The 12864-nt window shown below is 38.8% G+C and overlaps 1 protein-coding gene across 3 annotated transcripts in view; it reads right to left on the reverse strand.

Annotated features, from left to right (window-relative positions):
* ANKRD28 (ankyrin repeat domain 28) overlaps positions 1-12864 on the reverse strand; it is a 117742-nt gene that overhangs the window by 69041 nt on the left and 35837 nt on the right. The window contains exons 1-2 of one of the 3 annotated variants that reach the window (XR_009961444.1): positions 6554-6839; positions 5404-5487 (exon numbers count right to left, since the gene is read on the reverse strand). Coding sequence is in view for 2 of the 3 variants with exons in the window: in XM_062602044.1 (XP_062458028.1) it covers positions 5404-5487; positions 6554-6670 (201 nt within the window). In the remaining variant the exon portion in view is untranslated. Of the gene's footprint in view, positions 1-5403; positions 5488-6553; positions 6840-12864 lie in introns of those variants that run through there. The other 2 variants (XM_062602044.1, XM_062602045.1) reach the window with 2 other exon arrangements.

Below are 12864 nucleotides of genomic sequence, written 5' to 3' on the forward strand. Positions count from 1 at the left end.
ACCAACAAATTCTTACACAAACACGGCTCGTTACAAAAGGCACTGATAAAAAAAAGGTATAATTCAAACAATTAATGCAAAGTAATTAATGCAGAAAGGTTTTTAGAAGCATAGGTATGTCAAAGTAAAGTGAATTGACATCTGTAGCTGTATGCATGCACACCTTTTATCAAAAACAATAATAAAACACATCCACATTACTCACTGGTCAAAATATTGGCTACAGAAAGATAACATAAGGGTAAAAATATTCCTAAAGATTACTTTTACTTCATTAGACATTAAGGTTTTTTGTTTATCTGTAAGGTTCTGGACATAGAGAGCTATTTCAATGTCATTGCTGAATTAGGCAGCAATTATAGTTTTCCACATAATGATACATATAAAAATTCTTTTAATATATGAAGTAAGTACTGCATGTATTTGTATTATCAGAACATTGAATGTTCCATATTTCAGCCAAGTAATTCAGGATTCCCTGTTCTAGACTGCATTCTCAAGTCTGCAGAAAAAAAAACCAGTAACCCACAAGGTTAAGATAAAAGCCAGGAGCTCACACTCACTACCAGGTTTTGTCCTATTTAACCTCTTTCAGTACTTGGCATCACAAACAATCCTTCTTGGTTTCTTAAATCGTGCTCTAATTTTCATTATTAATTCGTGAATTTCTAGGATATCTGAAACTCTCAATAATCTGTTTCTCCTTGTACCCAAACCCAATGTTGTATGTGAAGTCCTAGACTTGTCACCAAACTAACAAACCTATTCTGGTCTCTTTCAGGATATGCAACGACCTCCAGAGTAAAATAAGCTAAAACATCACCAGGAAATCAAGTAAGATGTCATATCTTACCCTAGACCAACATCAAGAAACATTCTCCTAGCATGCAAATAACACACAGAAATTACTCAGACTTCAGCAGGGCTGGGAATGGAGCCCACATCTTTACTACAACAGCCAGCAGACAGCAACCCTATTGCTCAATATAATAGATTCAGATACTTACACTTACCCTCCTATTTGGACCTAGCACTTTGGTGCTACCAGATCATACCCCTTGTAAGTGCCAGGAACAAAACTCATCATTTATGGGCAACAGTTCACCATTATCTAGTACAGGTGGGGGTAAGGAGGGCAGACAGGATTGTTTGGTTTTATGGTTTTGTTTTCTTTTCCTTTCTTCCCAAAATAGTAGCACAGGTGAGCTTTATTATTTTTTTTTTTGTTACTTACTATAGAAAAAAAGCTGTGCTGAATGGCAAGTAGTCCAGACTGGAAATCATACAGATAACCCTGATTCCAACAGTCCTCAGTACAGCATGCAGAATTTCACTTTCCCATCTTACACCTTATGTTAGAAGAAACCGCACCAACTCTCACATAAAGCAGCTTTAAAATATATTTTGTAGTTTAAATGTATTTTAATCTCACAAAGCACAATGAGCAGTAAGATACAGGTGTTTTGTGTTTAATTTACGTATAACATATGTCAATATCACTATCTTAAATAGGAGCAGTAAGAACTGTCCAACACTGGGAGAGATCTGTGTGATTTGGGGATTCCTCCAAATAGAGCACTTGTTTGGCTTAGCATAAGAGCAAGGGGCACACTGACACCAGTTCCAGAGAGGATCAGATGTTCATCCCCTCAGCTAAGATCAAGTGCAATCAGATTATAAAAACTGCATATTGGGTTACCTGAAGTATCACTTGTCATGGCAAGAAATATTATCCTAATAGGTCTAGGAGGAGGACAGATTGTTCTGATTTTGAACAATCATTTCAACAGTCAGATAGGAAACCTTTAAACTATTTTTAACAGTAAGCTTGTATGCCCTCCACAGAATTATATTACCATTAAGTAGGTGAGATGAAACATTCCATTTTCATGATCGTTTAAACTGAGTTTACATCCTAAAAGTTTGGGCTATGAATGCAAATAGCAGTTTGCAACAGTAACAGGTCTCCAACTCTGAAAAACAAACAAATCCCGATTTAAAAAAGGCAATGCTGAAATAATTTAGTTAGCTGAAACTAACTGCTGAAAAGTAGGTACCATTCAAACCAGCCATACTAATCTAATTCGCAAGAGCAGGAAATGTTGACAAACCCCATTAACTGATGTCACATATGTCAGTTATGACACAAGGTCTTCCTTACTGCCAAGTCTCAAAAAGCTCAGGATGGTACGAAGAAATAATAATAAATAACATACATATATATACATACACACAGAGAGCATAGCAAGAGCCATGCATAAAACAGAAACTGTATCAGGTCTGACGTATGTGGTACGTGTGATTTAAGCCTGATCCATGAAACAAAAGCAGGTGCTGTTTCTCAAGCTTTCTTGCGGAAGGTGGGGGGAGATGGGGACAACCCCTTCCCCTCCATTTTTCCATTAATGGAAGCCTCAAGAGAGTTCACTTTCCAAATAACATACTTGAACAAAGTTCCTGTAAACCAGTTATGTCTATAAAGATGCTGCCCCCTTCCAACTTGCAGAGAAGGTTAAGCCTTTCTGAACCACCATTTAAGCACCTAGGGATACCCTCCATTAGCTCCTTCTTCTCAAAAGATTACAACTGCAGGGTGGAATACAATACATACTTTCTAAATCTAGACTGAACTAGTGACTCAAGAAGTCTGGTGTGGCATGAACAGAGAACAATCTTCTTCCTGAAAAAGCCTGTTTGCTATCAGTACGTCATCTTACAGTCGCACGCCTCAACTCATGCTATGAAAAGCTGCCTATCTCAGAATCTTTCTAAATATAATGCTATGGTAGAAGACATCATCTGTTTTAGGAATAATGCTCCAATAAAGGCCAACCAGGGTGCAATCTTTAGATATTACCATAATATCTAACAGTTACCACTGCCTAGCTTTAAGAAGACAAAAGTACAAACTCAGCTCCTTTAGCTTTAAAAGACCGAGCCAACTGCAATTAATGTTCATGATAACATACCCTGGAAATAAACAGGTAAAAGAAGCTCAATGATAACAGAAGGAAAAAACCACCCACATTTCATCAAGACACTAACAACTTCTCTAGATGAATGTCACCATCACAACAAGACTTACAACAGCTCTATCTGCAGTTCACTACCGGGCAAAAGTAATTAGCAGAACCCTGCTAGGTCTCCAGTTGCAGAGTCCAACCCATGCTCTGGGGACAGGAGGAAGGAAGGAATCTCAGCTATTAGAATACAAACTGCAAAATAATTAGCTGCTCCTGAGAGGGGGAGATGACTCTGCAGAGGCATTGGAGGGAACAGCTCTGGAATTCAAACAACTGTACTGAAGCACTTGGATAACAAAGTGGAAAAAATCTAACGTATACACTGCTCTAATATAATCCACAACTGTCAAAGCAGTTTATTGCAGTCCTTCTCTTTATTAGGAAATATACATAACCACTTCATTTTATTCACTTTTTCCCTCCTGTCCACACCAATTTTTAACATGTAACTAAGGGGACAACTCTGGATCTAGGACATACAATCTCCAGCCAAGTACATACAGCAAATGGAAACTCAAGGAAAAGAACAAAACACAGAGGCAGACACAAAGAAAAACCCACTAGGCAGTTTACTTCATATCTACCAAATAATGGGTGAATTTATGTGCTCCTTTAGTTCCAACAGCATTTGAAGGGATACACGTGAATGTAGTATTAAATACTGTAGGAGGACTAGAAGTGCCACGGTAGGAAGGAGTGGTCACATGTGATTAAGCATCTGCCTAAGCTGAACAAGGTGGGTGCATATTCGCACTGGATGGATTCTAAACACACCTTGTGTGTTTCTAGCCTAAGATGCACACACATTCTGTTAAAGGGACATGTATCCACAGAAAGGAATAATAACCTCCAGAGTTTTTATCTTCTACCTACAGCATTTTTCTTCACTGTTAACTATCTGTTAGTCTGAAGTAACCACCTTCAAAGACATCAAACAACTGTCTGCTTTCCTATTTAAGCACATCTGCTGACTTTGTCTTTATGGGCAACTATTTGACAAAACTTGAGATAAAACAGACACCAAACCCAAACCACTACAACACATACATACTGAAGTCTAGCAGAGGCTTTTGTAATAGATAATCAGAAAAACAGAGAGATACTAACCTAACTTTGTTCACAGGGACTATAGCTATGAATGCTAAACCTGACTTACACATGAAGGAACAAAAATGAAACAATATAGACTAACCAGCTTTCAAAAATAAAAATGGCAACATGACCAGAGTGAACATATGAGAAGTCTGGAATGATATGCAACTGATAATCTGCTGTTCAGTTATGAGAGCAAGTCTTTTGATACTGTATTACCCACCATTCTATCTTGCTTCAGAACATGCAAAGCTACTGAAAATGGAAACAAGTCCAACCTCATCAAACAGAACCTCAGATTTGACATCGACTTACAGGGGGTGCCAACTCAAGTTCTTCAAGACAATGTGAGGGCTCTCTTGTATTTCAGCTGGCATTGGTCAGACATAAATTCTGCATAATGCTTTTAAATATCAAGATATACAGACCAAACTAAGTATTTTCTCTTGGTTTACATCTCTCACGAAGAAAATGTAAAGAATTATTATGGTCTTGCATTGGCCACTAAATTGTATCTAGATGTCGGCCTTTGCTTTTTAGCACCACTCTTGCTCTGATCACTTGAAAGAGAAACAGCTACATATATTCCCATAGTTTTATGGCCTAAAAAGTTTAGGTCAGTCTGCTTTAATAATCAAAGCAACTTCTAATCAAGGTAAAGAGCTTATGCTGTATTATCCTGCAAAATGTCAAACTTTGTACTAGAATTTCAATAGAAATTAACTACAGTAACTGCATGTTGTTCAAATCTTGGAAGTTCACCCAGTGAAATAAACTCCATTTCATTTCTGTAGTGCAGTGTCTGGGTTTGCAGCACTGCAAACAGGACACAGAAGCAGAATTTCTCATTTTTACTTATTAACATAATCATTAGGCTTTCTTTTTTAAAACCCACTAATAAACCTACCTACTGAAACCCCAGACTATTTTCTTATACTAGTCTACTGTATACTATACACTGTATTTAATCAAGGCCTACATAGCATCACTCTTGTCTAACTTTCCAAGAAGTGTGATGCAAGTGTATAAACAAGCTTTTCAGTTACCCAGGCACTGGAGAACTAACATCTGAAAGGAATATAGAATTAGGTCTTTACTATCAACACAAATCTACAAAGCTACACTCCTTCTCAGTATTAAGCATAGGCATAGGCTTTACTTTGCTTATTACGTAAAAGCAGTAAAATCTACAACTCACAAATTAGCAGTTTTAAAGTGATTAGTACAGCAGAAAGCTGTATCAAAACAAAGCTAAAACTTAGTCAAAGCTAATGGTGTTTGGTTTTACCTGAAAATTAACATCTTCTTTCTTAAAAATCAGTGCTCGAACTTCATCGGGATCTCCATTAAATATAGCTTGAACCAATGGTGGCTGAAATGAAGGAAAAAACCCATCTTAGAATATAACCCATTTCAGCTTTCAGAGATACACACATGTTCTTTTGATACATAACACAAACACAAGATAATGACGAAATAAAACATCCCAGGCAGTAATAAAGAAACCAGCAATACCATTTAGAATTGAAGAAATGCCAGGTTTCAAAAATGTCAGACACATGAACATAATGTAAGTCAGTGAAATATTGAGGGGAAAAAAACGGCCAGAAGATTAGCTTATAACAGCTGAAAACAGAACTCCCCATAATAAAATTAGGGCTGTTATGTGCTGCAAATTCTATACAATATAAGCAAGCAAACCCCTTTTACATTCGCAAGTGACTGAAGTTACTGAAGTTTTTCACCTGTTCGGATAGAGTGGGAAAGCAAAGTGCATCAGATGAGTATGGTAACAAATTCACACTCACACACATCTATTACTAAATATAGCAGGGTTTCTTAGTCAGAAAAGCTGCTGAGGTATGCTAGCAAGTCAAGTCAAGTCAGTCACTTGACAAAACAAAATAAATCAATAAAAGCGCAGTCACCAGCATTGACCATTTCCAGAAAGTGGGAATTTGAATCAGTTACATCAAGATTTTGACTTATGCTATTTTTTATTCTAGCTGAGAATAGCTCTTGCTTGATGTACATTATATACTCTATCAGTTCTCAAAATAAACACAGCATATTACTGCAATGCAATGGTTACATCAGTTTCTAAAGTAGTATTGCATAAATGTACCATTGAGGAATAGGGAGTGGAACAGGGGAAACCATTTTCTTCAAATACAGTTTACAAAGCCTTCTAAAAACCCTCTGCTATTAATACAAGAGTTGAGATCTGTTATTGCTGCACCATAAATAGTTACATGGAAAGGAATGGGCCCTTGCAAATATTAACTCTACAACTAAGTTTTTGTTTTTTCCCTCTTCAGTATCAGCAGTTTTCACCACTTTGTCTTGTTTCAGCATCATGCACATTCATGTTAATATTACTATTGGTATTTGCAACAGCACTGTAAGCAGGAAATATGCCAACAAAGGACATGCCTTACCAGCACTTTTGCAGGGGGTGACGGACGCAAAGATACATTTTCCTGAGGTAATTTGGAAATGAATGTGGGAGAATCATCTTCCTCCTCCTCCAAAACAACAATACAGACTCGACTCATTCGATCCGTTTGAGGAAGCAAAAGCAAACGGAAAAATGCCAGCAATGGTATTTTTGGAACCAGACCACAGGTATCACAATAGGGACCGTATGAGGAAACACTTTCACCTGTTTCACATGCACTCACGAAGTTGTGAGCGCTACTGCTGGTGTGTTAGCATTTTAAACAGGACACTGCAATCCCCCCTCATCTTTCAGATCTAAACACCCAGACAATGCTCACAAAAAAGTTGTTCTCGTTAAAATAAGATTTCCCTAGGCATTGAAACCACAGAAATGGAATTGAGGAAGGGCTGATAAAAATATCCCACGATCCAATTCCATCCGAGCAGCACTCACTGCTGCACACAGCTGTCCTCTCACAGGCAAATGTCTTTGTTAATGTCACAACTTCCACGGTGTCCTTCTACCCTCACAGTGAAATCATTGTTGCAGAAGACACGACACGGTCCTATTGAGGACAGAACAAGGAACAATTGCCCTGAGAGAGACGGCCGCAGCTATACCCGCTCCCGCAAGGTCAGTTTTAAATCAACCGTCGCAGCCTTTCTGGTGACTGAAAATAAACGCGCCTTCTGATCATCCTGTCATTCTACAGCTTCCTTTTCTCAGTGCAAGAAAGAGCCCGGCCAGAAAAACACATCTCATTTCCACAGTTATTCAGGACCTGCTTAGAGGAAAATAATTCTTTCCCATGCAAGAAAAATATCTGCAACGTGCAGCGCGGCTGCAGTACATTTACATGCGATGAGTCAGACCACAGGGACAATGAACTCCTTGAATAATGCTGCCGGTGGAATCCAGCCTCCCCAGCCGACAGCGGCGCAGACGGTGTTACTCCATCAGGGAGACGAGCAATGCGGAGTGTTCGTTTCTCCTTCAGCGGGCAGTAGCTCCATCAGAGAACGCGCTACAGAGAGATACTGTTGAGGAGGAATGCTTCAGCAAAACAAGCCAGCTACTGCACATAAAAGCTTGAATTACTGCCTGAGACTTCTGCAGAAGCAGTTCATCACTCAAGTGTTTCTTTTGATCACCATGTGCATACAGTTCCCATGATAGTCTTCATTCAGATTGATGGGGAGAGGAAAGAAGAAAAATCAGACTCCGTACATCTTCTCTGAGCCAACTTCTTTATCCAAACATCTGTCACTGTGCCAACCTGCTTCTCCTCTTCAGTTAGAGCTTCTGCTTATCAGGTTTTTCACTTGACAAGTTAAACTACACAATCAGCAGATAGCCTTGCAGAGCTTAGGAAAAGCCTGTCTGTCCGAGCCGGTCACTAACAGCCCGTAGGAGCAGCGGACAAACTACTGCCACAGCAGCATTCCCACTGAGCAGCAGCCTGACGAGCAGCGACTGCAGCCTGGCGGGGTGAAATGCCTAGTAATGCTCACATGTCACACTTACCAGAGAGCTCAGCCACTGCTCCCAGCGCAACTTCCTCTGGCACAAAAAAAAAGGCCGCCTTTTTCTTTCTTTTGGGGGCAGTCTTTGCAGTTACGCCTGTGCCAGCCCTGTGACTAACGCAGCCGAAAACGTAAAAATCCTATCACTGGGAGCAACTGCTTCAGATTTTCCACTAAAAGCCACAAGGAAATGTGGTGTGCTGGCTCTGCTAACAACAACTGGAGCAGTAAACAACTCCAGCATTTTAACTGCTCTCATATGGCACTGGACAGAGCAGCAAAATAGCCCTCGCTTAACTCACTGAAGACAAGGAACTCCCCACACGAATAATCTGAAAATTAAAGTAAAATCACTCTCTATGCAATCAGCTGACCATCAGAAAGACAGCTACTAATGGCCAAACCCACGGTTACTTGCAACTAGTACAGACAAACTTCTCTTTGGCTTGACAAAAATTACATTGAGTATAATTTAAATATAAAATAATAATAATATAAGATAATAAAACATAATATAAAGCCCTACAACTTGCTGAATAAATCTTTCAGTTTCAATCTGCCTAAACGGTGCTGGCTTGTGGGTGTATTATGTAAATGGCTTCTGTCAAAGTTGCTGGATAAGCTCCAGTGTTACAGGAACAGAGGGAGGGATTTTGTTTCTGCTGTGCAATATGAAGGCACTTGTCCTTCAGTGGCTGGAGAGATCAGATTTTGTCAATGGTGAACAAGTTCACAGCTTTCCAATAAAGCATTTGTACTCGGGTTTCACATATAAATCCCAGCAGAAAGACAGGTTTAAGCAGTACATTAAATGGCTTGGCTATTAATAGACATACTGAATTCCCACCTTTGGAGGCCACAGGCAGGAAAAGCTCACATCACCACTCCTGAAATAATGTCTATGATAGCTTCACTGCAACATAATGAGTTGCTTAACACACCCCTGCTGGCACTTCGTGCAAGTGAAGGGATTTATAAATGCAAAAGAGCACCTTAGCCTTAGGCTTCCTGAGCTCAGGACTGCTGACCTGGCTGAATGCAGCACCAGTGTCTGATTCACCATGAAATTTTGGATTCAGATTTCCCAAGTGCTCTCATTTCTAGCATGTGACTAACAAAACATCTCTACAAATGTATTCGGTTCATTATATAAAGCCCCATTGTTAGCACACTGCACTGCTTTGTTCTAGCATTTCAACCATTTATTAACAAGAAACAGCACAGATTCACATGAACACATATGACAACTCATGTTCTTCCTGGCCACAGCAAAACCAGTTTAAATATAACCATGGACATCCTCAAGACTCATCTACTGCAACACCCCACTGCCTGCTAAGGAACACAGCAACCACAAGCTAGAAAACAGTTTGCCTTCTATTTGTGAAAAATGCCCTAAGGAATAGACGCTGCAGCATAGTTGCATAACTAAACACTCATTAAAAATAACAAGAAATATTAACACACACACACCGATTTTAAGTCTACGAGCAAAGTACACTGACAAAATGCATTCCTGGGTTTCATACAACACATACACTTGTTGGATAATGATCTTCTAACTAAGATCATATGCTTCTCCAATCAGTACCTTGATATAGTAAGCAAATGCTAAGGGTTTCATATGCTTGCTTTGGAATTACCTACTGGACATGTTGCTAGAGAGAGATAATGCCCAATTTAGTTCAAATTCTCCAAAAGCTAATGTTCTTGGTGCACTTAAAATCAGCTACTCACCTTAAAAATGTATATGCCTTCACAGTCAATTGTGAAAATACAGAAGAGTTAATATTTGACTCTACCCTGATGATTATTCTAGAAATCTTACATGTAAGTAAATAAAATACAAACTATTTAAAAAAACAAGTTAATATATTCCTTGCATAACATATAATTTTGAATGGCGACATTACTAAGGTCACAGACTTAAAAGCCAATACATCCCAGTTTGCATTAGAAGAGAACCAACACAACTGAGTCAATATTACATTGATCTTGATAGCAACCTAAACCATGTAAGTAAGCAGAACCTCCCCCCCTACCACTCGCACTAAGAATGTGCATGTGTGCAATTACTTCCGTAACTAAAGGACAACCCAGTTCTAGAAGCATTAAACTTTTGGTTACAATGACGTAGCACTCATAGGTTACTTAAAAAAAAACAACCTTCCCTGCTTCCATCCCTTTCAACTGAAGGCAGAGCCTTCACCTCAATGCAAACACCATCTCTAATCATCCAAGGTATCTTGATGTGCAAAATACAGATTTCTAATGCTACCCCACAGCTATTCTGAAAGCCAACTGCTGAATTTCACAATTATACTAAAAGAAATCAAACAAAGGTTTCAGTTTTTCAGCCGATTATCTAACACTTCTAAATTTCAATGCAGGAGAAGAGATAACAGTAACAGAGAACAAAAGCAGAGTAAATTCAAGAGGATTAATTTAAGCATCCTCTCCCCAAAGTAATGTAGGGATCGTAATGGATTTTTGCAGAGGTATAAAGAAAGAACAATGCATCTCCCAAGAAAAACTTTTCAGTTTATCCTAATAAAACTTAAAGTAACTGAAGACAGCTCATCAGCATCCATCTTCTCCAAATGTCACGTAATTCCAATCAGAAAGCTTATTAAATGAGTTGTAGGCAAGAAGGGTCAAAAATGGCCTAACTTAAGAGAAAAGAACATCATGTCTGCTGAGGCTTGAGGGTGATTATCCAACAGCCTCCACAATATCAAATGGTTAGCAAAGTAAGAGTTACATATTAAGTCTAAAGTATTAAGAAGTGCAATGGAGAGAGAATAGAAGGAATTTTCATGTGGACAATGGTGAGGATATGCATTTTTGCTAAAAAAGCCTTTGTGCTCTGGCTCCAGGACCTGCTTGCAAATAATAAAAAATAAGTAAATTGATGTTGTAATTTTCAAATTAGACTTGCCAAGAGACTTTCATGGGTGCATACAGACTGAATATGTTACAAGAATGCAATCTGCAGGTTAAAACACAGACAGCAGCCATGTCTACACCAGACAGTAAAAACATGAACTCTGAATTGGCTAAATATAGCATCCGCTTCTACAGACCTACCACTGCTGATGACACTGAAAACCTCACTGAAGCACATTCAGTATCAACAAACCTACCCAAATAAAGATTTCTCTCTTGTCAATCAGCACTTACCAAGCCTTTTTTGGGCTGAGATTAATCCAACTGGTTTAATTTTGTATTTTATGCAATTAAGGATCTAGGAAAGGACAGAAATTGTTCTGTCACTTGCCAGAAAAAAATGCAAACTTTAGAACCAAGTCTTGTGAATTATTTTTTAAACAATTCTTACGAGTTCTGCAAGGCAAAAACCTCAATCTATGGATTTCTTCAGAAGACAAAGACTGCTTATAATAGCTACAGCTCTAAGTACACAGGCATGTCCCAGTAAAAGCAGATTTTTATGTAATTTAGCTAGAATATTTACTAAAGTGTTGCCCACATATAGACAGAGATGAGTGTTCAGCATCACCATGAATATAAGCTAGAATACTTCTAGAAGCCTTGTGAGTCACTCATCTGAACTCCTCTGCTGTTTCCTCCCCACTCCTGAGGGAATGAGGTGGCGTCAGCAAAAGGAACAGTCAAAAGCAACAAGAAATTACTACCTTTCTTCCCAATCTTGCTCTGTTTTTTCCAGAATATAGCTGGAATGCAGAAAAAGGAGAGTAGTTTTAGCCTCCAGACTCCACATTTCTGCTTCCAAGGACAAGCAAAATAGTTTTGCTTGCACTTCCTGGATACCACAGGCAGTTCTTTTTTTCTGATGCAAGTATACAGCTTCTATTAAGTCTCAGAGGTATTTTCATTAAATTAAGACTTCGCAATTAACAAAATCCAGTAAATGAAGTCATCGCAACAAAACCTGAGACACCAGCATGACAAAGAAGACAATCTAGCATTCATCCTAGCTTTACAGGAGCAGCACAAGAAAAGTTTGTAATGCAAGATGTCTGTTTATGATTAAGATGTAAACTTAATTTGTACACTTAACCAAACTGTAAGCTTTCACACATATGTGCTCTGGCTGGGGGCTCCTACTGACTCAGCATCAGCATCTAATCGCAGCCACTTCCCTGCCTTTTGACTGAAATGGAAGGCAGCTACTACACCCAACAGCTTCCCTAATAACAACCGTGTATGTCTGACGTTGGAATTGTCATCCTTATAAAATCAACTAGAAATCAAAACAACTCCTGTTTGAGGAAAGAGAGACCACCAAAAAAATGCATCTATCCACATACATTGTTATGGACAGTTAAGGTAAGTCTGCATCCATGAAGACAGAATAGATACAGACAATCTATTTCAGGTAGTATGGTGTGGACAGGTGACGGGTTGGTTTTAAAGCAGTTTTTCTTTTTTGGAGAAGGTAAGTGACAGGAGACAACTTCTGCTGGAAAATGAAAATATTACCTCAAAATACCAGCACAAAGAGAGAAGCAGGCAAAACACTTCAGCATTTGTTAAACCCACACAAACCCACAGTTATTAGCTCTACACTTAAAGGTGTTTTGCAAGTATGACAGCTTTTAAAAAACGTTTTTGTAATACAAGAAGCAAGCCTCACTGACAGTTTACACATTATTTTCACCTGTTGGCATAGCGAAGGCAGAAAAGACACAAGACACCAGAAATACTTTTGGTCCCCTTAGTTCCTTCCAGCTCAGACCATGTCCACAGCTAATTTTGCTTTCTGGCACTGAAAACCGCATCAATTACAATAATAACCACAGTATCC

Source organism: Pezoporus occidentalis, unplaced genomic scaffold (genome assembly GCF_034315485.1).
Source record: "Pezoporus occidentalis ecotype Australia unplaced genomic scaffold, CSIRO_AGI_Poc_V1 ctg75, whole genome shotgun sequence".
Lineage (NCBI taxonomy): Eukaryota > Metazoa > Chordata > Aves > Psittaciformes > Psittacidae > Pezoporus > Pezoporus occidentalis.